The sequence below is a fragment of the Pangasianodon hypophthalmus genome, chromosome 20, assembly GCF_027358585.1.
Source record: "Pangasianodon hypophthalmus isolate fPanHyp1 chromosome 20, fPanHyp1.pri, whole genome shotgun sequence".
NCBI lineage: Eukaryota > Metazoa > Chordata > Actinopteri > Siluriformes > Pangasiidae > Pangasianodon > Pangasianodon hypophthalmus.
The window spans coordinates 6,187,953-6,201,765 of record NC_069729.1 but is presented as its reverse complement, the minus strand read 5'-3'; the positions used below and the strand labels follow the sequence as shown (position 1 = coordinate 6,201,765).

Below are 13,813 nucleotides of genomic sequence, written 5' to 3'. Positions count from 1 at the left end.
CACACATAATTAAAAATATCAGTACAATGTGCGCTTGAGGCTTTTCAGGGCTGGAAGATATCTGGTAGTTCACATAAGCAATCTTTTATTAGACATTATAGTAATGTTAGTCACTTTACAGATTCAGTTCTTAATTAAACTTTCTGAATCATCTGATTCACCATCAGTGAAAGTGCCATCCCTTTGCTTCCCCTTCCTTGATTATTTTTGCAAATCGTCTTCTCTGATAGCAAGAACGGTACAACAAAGTGAAAACTGCATTATTCAAATAATTTGGAGACAGCTTTGCTATTCTACTTAAATTTATTCAACTGACTGCTTGTTTTAGTGCGCAGATTGAAAAGAATTAAATGGCGACTCAATTCCTTCACTTAAACACTATTTTTTAAATGAATATTTTAAATCCTTCATGACTAAGGCCTTGTTTCATGTGTCTTGATTATCTGGATTATATCCTGATAGAGATTATATACATAAAAAACAGTAACTGTAAATGCACCACTCAGTAACACATATTACATTTAATATAACATTTCAGTTTGTTCACTCATCACTTTACAAGTTCTGGAGACCTGTTTACACCAGAAGTTTCATATATTTTATTCACATATTTGGATTATATCTTGACAACATTTTGAGCACATACATCACTGAAATCAGACTGAAATCCGAGTATTAGGCTTTAATATGCAAATCAGCTTTATGCATTTGACTGCTAACATTTGTATTGTTCCTCATTTTCAGCTGTATAATGTGGTTAACGGTTACCACTTGAAAAATTTGAATATTTTTGGGTGCCTTTTTTAATTTTCATCATGGACCTTGTGCATTCTGACTTGATTTTACACTTGTATAGCACAGATAAATGTGTCTCAGACCCTGTTTACATTAGGCCTCTTAAATTTATGCACCTTAAGAATCTGGATAAATATCCAAATAAGGATTATCCATATAAAAAAAAGTGTAAATGGACCCAACATACATTGATTAGAACTATAAAACCCCTGTTTTAAGCTTTCTGTGTCTTGAGTATAACGATTATATCCAGACGTACTATTCACATCAGTGATGCAAGTGTAAATGCACCAAGATCTATTTAAAACACATTTCTCTTGAACCGTTTTAGAAGGTCTGTAGTGAATTTTAGCTATATGTTATAAAAATGTGAAGGCATGTCTCTCCAAATTACATGCGATACACTAATCATACAGACACATCTGACTGCATATGGCTAAAAGCTGATGAGGATGCAATCCAGATATGAAATGGTCAGGTGTAAACACAGTTTCGAAGTCACTAAAGTAGTTTGAGCAATCAGATTTGTATAGGTGTGTTTTAAATGCATCTTGTGCCTGTGTATACTTGCATTTTTATGTGGTTGAGAAGTGTAAAATGAGGAAACAGGGTTACATTTGCAATACAATACAGTGTATGTGTAAGCTGTTCTTTTACTTTGGAAAAGGCTGGCTTCACACTGTTGTAGCAGGCTTCACTCATACCAGGATAACTGGCTGAAGTTTATTTTGAACTAGAACTTTTTGGATTAGTAATGTTTTGGACAGTTACAGAACATTTTCACTGCACACAATGTTGTATACTGTTTTGAATAGTATTGCAGTACGGCTGCCTGTTGTCATAGCAACGTAGCCAGGAGGTGTTTCTTTTTTTTTTTTTTTTTTTGCTAGCAGCTTAGTTATTTTTGAGTAACTTTTTTCCGTGGTCTGTTTCTCAACTGCTGTTGAAATAAACAGCTGAAAACAATAACAACGCACAGCCTTCGAGCTGAGTACTCAAAATTTATTTTTCATTTAAAAAAATACACATAAATATGCACCGGTTTTTGGGTTCCAACTGACTTTATTTTGTGAATGCTTTCCTGATAAGCTTCCTCATTAGCGAGTGAGCTAACAGCACTGTCGTCATGCAACGCTTTGCTCGGAAAGCCAGGTAAGTAAAATGCAGACGGCTGCCTGAAATGTTACAAACAATATTTAAACAAACAAAGAAACAAAAATAGTGTTGTAATAACTCTTAATAAAATCAAATAAAAGCAAAAGTTAGGTTTTTGGTTTTAATAGCTGGACGGTGGTTGTTTTCTTATGTAAGCTGTCTATGTAAAATAATGTTCTCCCTCCCCATTTAACCCCCCTCTTCCCATCTCTCTCCCTCCCCTTACCCCCCTCTTCCCATCTCCCCCCCTCCCTTTACCCCCCTCTTCCCATCTCTCCCCCCCTCCCCATTTAACCCCCCTCTTCCCATCTCTCTCCCCCCTCCCCTTACCCCGCTCTTCCCATCTCTCCCCCCCTCCCTTTACCCCCCTCTTCCCATCTCTCCCCCCCTCCCCATTTAACCCCCCTCTTCCCATCTCTCTTCCCATCTCTCTCCCCCCCTCCCCTTACCCCCCTCTTCCCATCTCTCTCCCCCCTCCCTTTACCCCCCTCTTCCCATCTCTCCCCCCCCTCCCCATTTAACCCCCCTCTTCCCATCTCTCTTCCCATCTCTCTCCCCCCCTCCCCTTACCCCCCTCTTCCCATCTCTCTCCCTCCCCTTACCCCCCTCCCCCCATCACCCCCCTCTTCCCATCTCTCTCCCTCCCCTTACCCCCCCTCTTCCCATCTCTCTCCCTCCCCTTACCCCCCTCCCCCCATCACCCCCTCTTCCCATCTCTCTCCCTCCCCTTACCCCCCTCCCCCCATCACCCCCTCTTCCCATCTCTCTCCCTCCCCTTACCCCCCTCCCCCCATCACCCCCCTCTTCCCATCTCTCTCCCTCCCCTTACCCCCCCTCTTCCCATCTCTCTCCCTCCCCTTACCCCCCTCCCCCCATCACCCCCTCTTCCCATCTCTCTCCCTCCCCTTACCCCCCTCCCCCCATCACCCCCTCTTCCCATCTCTCTCCCTCCCCTTACCCCCCCTCCCATCTCTCCCATCTCTCCCCCCCTCCCCTTACCCCCCCTCCCATCTCTCCCATCTCTCCCCCCCTCCCCTTACCCCCCTCTTCCCATCTCTCCCATCTCTCCCCCCCTCCCCTTACCCCCCTCTTCCCATCTCTCTCCCTCCCCTTACCCCCCTCCCCCCATCACCCCCATCTTCCCTTCTCTTCCCCCCCCTTACCCCCATCTTCCCTTCTCTTCCCCCCCTCCCCTTACCCCCATCTTCCCTTCTCTTCCCTCCTCCCCTTACCCCCCATCTTCCCTTCTCTGCCCCCCCTTACCCCCATCTTCCCACCCCATTCTCCCCACCCCCTTCTCCCACCCCATTCTCCCCACCCCCTCACCCCCCATCTTCCCACCCCATTCTCCCCACCCCATTCTCCCTACCCCCTCACCCCCCATCTTCCCACCCCATTCTCCCCACCCCCTCACCCCCTCACCCCCCATCTTCCCACCCTATTCTTCCCACCCCATTCTCCCCACCCCCTTCTCCCACCCCATTCTCCCTACCCCCTCACCCCCCATCTTCCCACCCCATTCTCCCCACCCCCTCACCCCCTCACCCCCCATCTTCCCACCCCATTCTCCCCACCCCCTCACCCCCCATCTTCCCACCCTATTCTCCCCACCCCCTCACCCCCCATCTTCCCACCCCATTCTTCCCACCCCATTCTCCCCACCCCCTCACCCCCCATCTTCCCACCCCATTCTCCCCGCCCCCTCACCCCCCATCTTCCCACCCCATTCTCCCCGCCCCCTTACCCCCATCTTCCCACCCCATTCTCCCCACCGCCTCACCCCCTCACCCCCCATCTTCCCACCCCATTCTCCCCGCCCCCTTACCCCCATCTTCCCTTCTCCCCCCCCATCTTCCCACCCCTTCTCCCCATCTTCCCTTCTCCCCCCCCATCTTCCCACCCCTTCTCCCCATCTTCCCATCTCCCCCATATTTGATCTGCGAGAAAGACGACACCATCATGGTCCAGCTGTTACTTCCAGTAAACATTTCTTGGTTTTCATAATAAACATCCAGATTCTTCTTTTCCTCTCTCTCCTTTGTTCAGGGAGTGGGCTGTAACTAATATTAGTTACTGTATGAGATGAGTCAGATGACCTTCCTGGAGGTCCTGGGTTCTTTCATATTTCAACAATGTCAAGAATAGCATGGTATCAAGAAAAGGTGAGCAAATCTTTTTCTTGGGTTGACAAAATGCAGTGAAATCTGGCCTCATACTCGTGTTTTGTGTCATAGATTGGAGCTTACGACCAGCAGATATGGGAGAAATCTCTGGAACAGGCTGAACTGAAGGTACTTTTAAAGTTAACGCATAAGTTCATAGGGTTCATAGATAATGTTTTCTGAAAAGAAATTAAAATGCGGTGTTAATAAAAAAAAAAGATAACAACAAAAACTGATGGATTTGTACAGGGCATTAGAAATAAGCCGAAGAAAACCGGCCACATCAAGCCCGAGCTCATAGATGTTGACCTGGTGAGGGGTGAGTGTCTTTTTCAGTATGTCTGCTGGTGTGCATTCCTCTTTCCTACTCATCTAACAAGTTGTTTTCTTCCCAGAATTGTTGACAAGGGACATAATGTTCATTGATAAAATGAAGTGAACCTTCTTCCCAAAACTGCTAATAATGAAAATGCCAGGGACTTTCTTTGATGACTCAGGATTTGTATGTAAGCACTACTCACAATTCCCTCGTTTTAAGGCTCCACGTTTAGCAAGGCCAAGCCGGAAAGCCCATGGACTGCTCTGACCCGTAAAGGCATGGTCAGGGTTCTCTTCTACCCATTCTTCTTCAAGTGGTGGATCCAGGTCACATCCAAATGCATTGCCACCTCGATTCTAGTGCTGTACTTCTTGCAAGGTAAACACTTTTCTTAAATGTGCTGTCAGACAAAGCACAAATCACCCAAAACTATACAAGAAGCCTCCTTGCTTTGTGGTGTTAAAAAATTATTACATTATTATCACATTATTGATGCTAAACCACCTTGCTGATGTTAGACTAGGAAGAGCTGTCAGTATTATTTTTCTATTGGTAGTAGAATATCACTCTGATAAGTTTATTAAACGGAGCAAAAACATGTAAGAGTGCAGAAAAACACAGTAAAGGTGGCCTAAACCAGCTGACATGCAGTTCAATTTAATTTTCCACCTACTTGAGAAACAGGATGGAATGGTCACAGTGATGGGATTATAAGCTTCATCATTATCATCATTTTAATGCACAACAATGCCATTGTTAAGAAAAAAAAAGATTGAAATTACATTTTTTTCTTTGTCTGGTTGGCTGTTAGGTTAAGCAGCTTATATTGGCTACAATGAAATGACTGATATAGTGACACTTGAAATTAATGTGAATGATTTTTGACGAAAACAATAACAATATTGTAGTGATGTTATTATGAACCTTCATAAAGTCATCCAAACAATCAAAGTATTTCTGGTTGTTGCTCTTTTGTTTGTGCTGTAAATATCCTTGTGCTTCTACCTTTTTAAGAGCTTAAACTTTTATTGAACAGATTGAGAAAAACAGCAGTGGTTCATTTTCTGGCAAAAACATACTGTCAAGAATGTTTTGGGGTATTTGTGGTGTTGCTTATGTATTAGGGCTGCACAATATATTGAAATTATCGAAATATCGCAAATGTAAATATCGCACTATGCATAGCGATTACAATGATTTTAATACTTCAAAAAGTTATGAAAAGTCAAAGTTTTGGTGCGACACACATAGAAGAGAATGCTTTCTTTTCCTCAAAAGAACATTTATGGCAGTTATGTCATTTTCAGTTTTTAAAAAAAAATGTGTATATAGATATATATAATTGAAATTGATCTTACACACTGTCGTACCACATATCACATTTTTCTTCAGTATCGTGCAGTCCTATTGTGTGATACTGGTATGTGTAACCACACTATGGTGCTAGCTCCATTTCCATGTACCATTAGTTCCTGTTGGTACTGCACTTGAGCAGGTACCAAAAGCCATAAAACGTACACTTTTTGTATGGGACTAGCCAGTGGAAAAAGCACAGTCGCAGTTATCTGGTGCTAAAAGTTCTGGTAGTGGAGAGTTTCCTCCTGTTCCTCTCTACGTATTGCCTTCAAATGTATAACTAGTGACTATCTCCTTAACAGTGGCGGCTGCTGTGCTGTTTATCGAGGTGCCTGCAGCCACAGCCAGTGAGGTACTGGGTCCGATGTGCCTGATGATGTTATTAGGAACAGTGCACTGTCAAATAGTGTCCACTGAGTCATGCCGGACCTCTGAGGGCAGCCTAGTGTCCAGCCTGGCCACTACTCACACTACCACCCAGAAAACAAGCCCTTCTCGAAAGATAAGGTAAGCAGATTATGGGTTGCTCACAGTAACAAGGAGATGATTAAATATTAGAATATATTATGGTTTAATTTCTCTTCCTCTTTCTTGTGAAACTATTAATCTTTACAGATGTTATTAGGCACAAAACACGGCAGGACATGCTGTTCTAGGAAAATAATCAAAGATGAGGTGGTGTTATATAACTTGAAACACAAAGTGGAGGTGGAAGTGGATTATTTTCCAATAACTGCATGTCCTGCAGAGTTTTATTCCTCTTCCACCACAGCGATTTGCCACCGATTACAATGTTTAATTTATTGTGCTTCTCTAGACAGAGGAAGTTTAAAAAAGTGAGAGCAGATCAGGGAGATAAGGGAGCAGCAGAGCTCAAGGCATGGCACGGAAAGGAGAGCAAACAGTTCTACAGATCACAGAAGAGCCGGGTAACAAATCTTTTATTGTAATGTATGAGGAATTAGCAGTTCATTAGGATTTATCTGAGAAGGTCCGATGGTCAGGAATGGCAATAAAAAAGAAACTATCTGCATCATAGTAATAAATTGCTATGCTCTTGTATAGACTGTTGGTCTTATTTGGTGCAGGGTTCCCCGAGGAAGCGTGTGGATGGGCCCTCTGAAGAGCTTTCCAGTGAAGAAGAGGAAGTTGAGGTAGCGGGGCAACCGAGAGACAGACTCATCCCAAATCAACAGACCAAACCTGCTCCTGGACTCAGGAAGAGACTTCAGAATGCCACAGAGTCTGTAGCCACTACAAAGCATCAGGTCAGAAGTACAGATTTTCTGTAGTGGAGATGACCATATGTGTGGTGTACGTAGGCAGTTATTGTTTGGAATTTTGTAGTTTGTGCATGGTCCACAGCAGGCACATGATGATGGCGTGACAATGATCGCTACAGCAACTCCTCCAGAAGTGAAGCCTGCGCAACCCTCTGAGGATTCTCGGCCTGCCTCTGACTCCGATGACATGCTGTGGGAGGAGTTTCTGGAGGGTTCTGACTCCGCCTCCTCAGCAAGCAATGACAGTGGGGATGAGGGGCTTCATCCCCATAACCACACCCTGCCTCCTCCCACTGTCCTCAGCAGTGATGAGGATAAGGCTTTCTCACAGGTCGGTGCCGTGTGACGAAGTTTTTTTTTTTTTTTTTTTTTTGCATTTTATAGTATGTATGATACACATTTATATAGTCTAAAAGATTTAACCCAAGAGCTGGACAGCTTGTAAGTGCATCTACATTGTTTTTCAGCACCAGCTTTCATGGCTTCAAGCCTGCCACCCTTCTAAAGACCGTGTGAGTGCCATTATCTGGGAGCAGGGTGAGTGCAAGAAGGCTGATATGTCCGTGCTGGAGATCAGCAGCATCATCCTCACACAGGTGAGTCCCTCCTTACATGTCTTTCTCTGTCATTACATTGTTCCATTGTGAGTGGAAAGTACTGTAAATCCAAGGCTACCATCATAAGGGGTCAGTAACAACATTGATGTGGAATTCTTGTTTCAGTAATATGACAAGCTGCATTTTTGTCTTATTATTTTCAAGACAGAGGGAGAAGGAGAGGGAGAACAGGGAACAACTGTTTATAGCTGGATAACAGGAACTAACTTGTCTTGTGGACGTTCCACAGTATTAAATAAAACTATAAATGGTTAAAAAGCCTGACACGTCATTCATTAATAAATTAAAAAGTGTAATTGTTGGCAAATTGCTGTGATCTAAGAAGAATAATACACTTCAGGATGTGCTGTTATTGGAAAAGAATTAACTTTGGGGTGATTATTTAATTACGCTTCACTTCTGACTGCATCACAGTGCCCCATAATTGATTATTTTCCCATAACAGCATGCCTGATCATGTTTTATTCCTTACATGAAAACCACCACTGTGAGGGGCTGGCATCCCATCCAGGGTGTCTTCCAGTGTTCCCGGGACAGGCTCTGGATCCGCCGTGACCCTGATGAGAAGATTGATGTCTTTGACTTGTTATTGGCCTTTACCTGTCATTATTATTGTATCTTTCCATCTTTTCTGTGCAGGTAAAGTTGGTGGAACAGGGAATGGGTTACCTGGTCTTCAGTGGGCTGGTTACGGCCACCCTGGCCCTACTCCCTTTCTGCTTCCGATTGGCTCAGCAGCTTGATATGACCCGTCTGAACTCCATCACCCTCAACGAACTGGCCATCATGGCTGCCGGGAGGCCGAGTGCCTACTCCCTCGCATTCTTCCTTATCGCCACTGTGGAGAGAGTCTTCCTCACCGGTCTCTTCTTCTTCATGATGTGTGTCGCTGAAAGAACTTACAAACAGGTACAGGGCTCTGCTTTTCTCTTCAAGCAAACAGCTGAGGTGTAAAAAGATTTAAAAAAAAATATATATACCCGAAATGAGTATTTCTAGAAATTAATGAGTCAGGAATCTTTCAGAATATCTGGGATGCATGAGTTGTCTTCTTGTCAGTGTGGGAAGTAAGGAATAAAACACCATGGGGTGTGCTGTAATGGGAAAATAATCAGTGCTGGGGTGGTGTGATGCAGCATGACACAAAGCTGATTATTTTTGAAGTTAATTATTTTGGTTTAACAGCATATCCCAAAGTCTTTTGTTCCTCTTATACCACAGTATCTTTCAACAATTACAATTTATTATAGAAAGTCATAATTATTAATGATCTATTAATTGCCGAAGGAGTTTTACGGCAGGTCAGTAAATTCACTACTATACACAAGGACATAGCTCCCTGGACAATTTTTGTAGGAACCCTGGATTTAAGGAATTCTATTCTGTCTTCTGTGCCCTGCGTTTTAAACGAGTGTGTCATGTCATTCACAGAGGCTGCTCTTTGCCAAACTCTTCAGTCACATCACATCAGCACGCAAAGCCAAAAAATCTGCAATCCCTCACTTTAGACTGAAGAAGGTGCAGAACATCAAGATGTGGCTTTCACTTCGATCTTTCCTCAAGGTCCATTTCTATAGCTGTTTTTTTTTTTAAACAAAATATAATTCAGAAAATTATTTGTGTAAACTTTTGATTCTGTTCTGCAAATGGAAATGGAAATCTGCCAAATTCCTGAAATGTGTTGGTTTTACAGAGGAGGGGGCCTCAGCGCTCGGTGGATGTCATTGTTTCTTCCATCTTTCTTCTGGCTCTGTCCATTGCATTCACCATCTGTGCTCAGGTCAGGCAACATTTGACAGGATATTAGCTACCATGGTTTCTCAATGTGGTCATGAACACCAGTCTATATGTGGCTTGTGTTTTGTGGTTGTAGGTACTGAACAGCCACCACACGTTCCTGGAATGGGAGAGTAACTGGGAGCTGCTGGTGTGGGGCGCCGCTCTCCTCATCTTCCTGCTGCGGCTGGCCACGCTTGGGGCTGAGACTAACCACAAGTACAGCAACGCCTCTGTGCTGCTCACTGAACAGGTATACACACACACAGACACACAAGTATTGTATCTATGTTCCTCACTGAGTGTGTTACAAAACAGCGTCATGGTGTTGACATGAACCACAAGTGTAGCAACCTGTATTACTCACCAGTCTCATACATCAGGTTTTAGATTTTATTTGAAACCTTGTGTGTGTGTGTGTGTGTGTGCGCGTGTGCGTGTGGCTGTGCCTGTGTTAAATTACCATACTAAAACCTTGACAAACACACAGAGCAACAAATCAACAATCCTCACGCACTAGCCAGATTACTGCCACTGTAAAGCTTTGAAGTGAAGTTAAAGATAAGTAAATCATCAAATCAAACAATTTCTCTTTGCTTGGTCTCTTCTTTCTCCTCCAGATAAACTTGTATCTGAAGATGGAAAAGAAACCAGAGAAGAAGGATGACCTAAGCATTGTCAACAATGTGCTGAAACTGGCCACGAAATTACTGAAAGTAAGCTCAATGGCACTGTGTCACCTGGGGATTCCCTTCATTGGGTGAAATTTTGTTTCTAACGGGAAAGGAAATCACGCTTAGCTAGCAAGGTTTTAGAATCTAGAGACTATGAAAAAAGGTCCTTCTGACATTTTGTACCAGACCATCGTTCATTGCCATCGTGTGGCCAATAGTGGTTCTCCATTTAACTCAGAAATGGCTATTAATGAGCTTATTACTTGAAACAGGTTTGTTCGGAGCACCAGAAATACCAGAATGTGTACTCTAGGACCAGGGTTGGGAACCTGTACTCTAAAATAATTTGCTAACTAGCCACTTTAGCATCAGTTTCTGTAAGTGATTGCTTATTAAAAAAAAAACTGTTATTGTTACGTTACTTTTTGGCTTACCATCATTCTCTTCATCTCTGTTTTACTTCCTCTATGCCTTTTGTAGTTTCCTCTTTCTTTTTTGACTTTTTGACAGGAAAGTCCTCTTCATTTGACAGTATCATTTGCTCAATCAAGTTCAAGTCACTGACATTTTACCAAGACTGAGATGAGCGGGGGTTTTATGAGAGATCACTGTACTTTACACATAAAGGGGTTTTGGAGGTTTTAATATTTTGACAGTCTCAAGGATTTAAGTCATCATCATTTGGAGCCTCCTTACAGAGCTTAAAAGCTTGCCTGGCCTATGGCTACACTTCAAGCCTTGATTTATCAATTATTTATTAATTACTTAGTCTTTTTCAGTTTTATATTTCTAGTTTTGATCATTTGATTATTTTGGTATTGATAGTCATAGTACACTATGGAGATGAGACAGAACTGAACAGGAGCGCCATCTGCTGGATTTTTTAACTGAAAACTTTCACATCATAATAAAATCAAATTTACCAAGTGTTTCTAAAGCATTGGTTATTTATTAAAATTGTCAGTTTGGTCTTATATTTAAACATACAGCAATTTATGAAAGACGATATAAATAGTCTGGTGGACTGGGTAGATTTTAACAAATAAATATATCTTTAGAAGTTGGTCATACTTTGAGTGCCAATGTTAAACCCTTTATTTTCACTCCACATCTTTTAGGAGCTGGACACACCGTTTCGTCTGTTGGGGCTGACGGTGAACCCCCTCATCTATAACATTACCAGAGTGGTCATCCTGTCTGCTGTCTCGGCTGTGATTAGTGACCTGCTGGGCTTCAATATCAGAGTGAGTGGGCATTTACATTCTCAAACATACATAGCATCAATCTCTTTTGTTAAACGTTTTGTAGGCAAAACCAATTCAAAAAGTCCCACCTGATTTACTAAAGTTTAGGTAACACTGCTTTTCTTCATACCAGCATACGTACGTTGATAAAATCACACGTAAATTACCAAGCACGTTCACAGCTGATTTATATTTAGTGACACCTACAAAACCATAAAAGGCAAAGCTCACAAACTCACACAGCAGAAAACAACAAAATGATTAGAGAGTGCCTTCTAAATGTGGCGTGTGCTAATACTTTTGGTAATGCAGCTCAGCCATAGACAGACACTAACTCTTCCTCCTTTTATAGGGTGCCATTTTGTCCTAATTCAATAGCTAGTCTTATTTGTCTCAATTTATGGATTTGTTTTTGATTGCTTTCTTTCAAGGCATTAAATATGAAATGATGAAGTTTCACAATAATTTCATTGTGTGCAATTCGTATAAATACGCACTTTAGATTTGACAGCGTAATACATATAAAAGTGCACTCTCACCAGTTATACAATGAAGCTGATCAGTCAAGATTTACATTAGTGAGTCTCTTAATATGTGAGTTTACACAAACTCAAGAACTTTTGTAGGATATGAACGTCTTTCCGAACTGACTGAATTTTCATGAACATAGCGGTTCTTTTGTAAATGAGGTCCATCGAATCTAAATTACACCTTCATGCACAACTGTGTGACACCATGTAAATACTCTGAGCACAGTTTCATGTGCATCATTGTATATTTGTCTCTGTGCAGCTCTGGAAGATCAAACCATGATGTGACACTCTTGAACCCTGCGGAGTGAAAGTGCTCTGTGCTGCTAGAGGACCAAGCACTCTTACATTCATACGTGTGTGCAAATCTACTGGCTAAATCTACGCATTCCTGTGAATCCTCACATCTAGAATCAGCTTAACTCTTGCTGCTTTCATTTATCATGTTCACTTCCATGGATCAGATACCTGAAGCACTTTTAAAATTTTCAAAAAAGAATTTATGGAGTTTTCCTCCGTACATCTAGTATAATGACCAATTTCTGGACATGGACGATGAGATACACATTCCAAGGGGCTTCTATACATTGAGCAAGAATTCCATGTGTCCCATGCTACACGATGCTTAGTATTCTATTTCTGGATCCATGATCTGAGTACTCTTTGGACTAATTGAATTGATTTACTACAGTTTTGATTGATATACTACAGTTTTTTTAACCTTTTAAGTGCTTGAGTTGTTAGCCACAATTGAAATTTCCAGTGACTGTAGTGTTGTTCATATTTCTGCAACTGAAACCTAGATGTGATGGAAATTCTTAATGCACTTGTGTATTTCTACAAGTATTTCTACAAACTGGCTTGATCTGAGAGCTGAATTCTCTGGAGGTTTTACTTTTAAGCAATAATGCCTGCTTAGAAAACCACACCTTCACACAAAACCACTAAGTGCTTTATGACTGTATTATGAAGAATGTCTTACACAATGTGAGCTATTTATGGGATATAAGCAATCAAATTAGAATGACATGAAAACATTTTAAGGGGTTATGAAAGAATTACGTTATCTCCCTGTGAGTGCACTTGATTTAATTCATATTAAACATAGTAGATTTGAGACCTGATTATAATACTGTACAGTATTTTCCTCTTTGTTTTATGCCTGATCTCTTTAAACTATATAGTTTCTTCAGCTTCACTACTATGTTTTGTACTGTGAATGACTTTTATATACACTAGATGCCAAACGTTTGGAAGCATTCAGTTTTAAGAGAGCAGATAGTAATATCTTTGTTAACATTCAACAAAAAACAGCATGACAGAGCTTCTCTCCTTGTTTGAAATTTTGACTTTTATTGATACATTAATTCTGTACACCTGATTCTCACATCCAGATTCTCACATCCAGATCCTCCTGTAAATTGATGAGCTAATGAGGAACTTGAACTGTCAGAAATAAAGAAAAGAAAAATGCGGGTGTATTTTTGTTCCCTTCAGTGGTACACAGTCTAATGATGAATCTTAAGGTTGTTCCATTATAATTATGTTCCCCTGAATAAAGGTACAAAGGTACCACTCCAGTGAAAATGGATGTTAATAACAACAGAAGGCTTTGCCCTTAGTCTCTCCCAAAGCAAGTGAAGATTTCAGAAAAACCTCTTTGCCTAACCTTGATTTCAGGAAGTTGTGGTGCTCGTGGAAATGTATACCATGAACAATAAACAATCAAATACAGATTACACTATATGGACAGAAGTTTGTGGACACCTGACCATAAACCTCGTATGTGCTTTTCGAACATCCTGATCCAGATTTAGTTTCCCTTTGTTGTTATAATAACTTCCACTCTTGATAAGGGTCAGGTGTACACAAACATTTGGCCATATAGTGTAGCTCAAACTG

At 41.7% G+C, this 13,813-nt stretch overlaps 1 protein-coding gene across 3 annotated transcripts; it reads left to right on the top strand.

The window, feature by feature from the left end:
* Positions 1-1,485: 1,485 nt before the first annotated feature.
* phtf1 (putative homeodomain transcription factor 1) lies at positions 1,486-13,384 on the top strand. Of its 3 annotated transcripts, XM_034314387.2 has the most exons (18): positions 1,486-1,786; positions 1,885-1,947; positions 3,997-4,112; positions 4,185-4,241; positions 4,362-4,431; positions 4,651-4,809; positions 6,090-6,294; positions 6,605-6,716; positions 6,876-7,055; positions 7,135-7,401; positions 7,538-7,666; positions 8,327-8,596; positions 9,119-9,250; positions 9,381-9,467; positions 9,561-9,716; positions 10,084-10,179; positions 11,256-11,381; positions 12,174-13,384. In XM_034314387.2, exons 3-18 carry the CDS (start codon positions 4,083-4,085, stop codon positions 12,192-12,194), a joined length of 2,097 nt encoding a protein of 698 aa, XP_034170278.1. In that variant the 5' UTR covers positions 1,486-1,786; positions 1,885-1,947; positions 3,997-4,082; the 3' UTR covers positions 12,195-13,384. The 3 variants fall into 3 exon arrangements, with proteins under 3 accessions (XP_034170278.1, XP_034170279.1, XP_034170277.1); XM_034314388.2 differs by having other exon boundaries at positions 1,486-1,947; positions 7,153-7,401; XM_034314386.2 differs by having other exon boundaries at positions 1,486-1,947.
* The last annotated feature ends 429 nt before the right edge of the window (positions 13,385-13,813 follow it).

Coding starts and splice junctions, on each gene's coding strand:
- phtf1 (XM_034314387.2), top strand. CDS start 4,083: ATGTCAAGAATAGCATGGTATCAAGAAAAG. Junction 4,810..6,089: donor AGTGCTGTACTTCTTGCAAG/GTAAACACTTTT, acceptor TCTCCTTAACAG/TGGCGGCTGCTGTGCTGTTT. Junction 7,667..8,326: donor GCAGCATCATCCTCACACAG/GTGAGTCCCTCC, acceptor TTTTCTGTGCAG/GTAAAGTTGGTGGAACAGGG.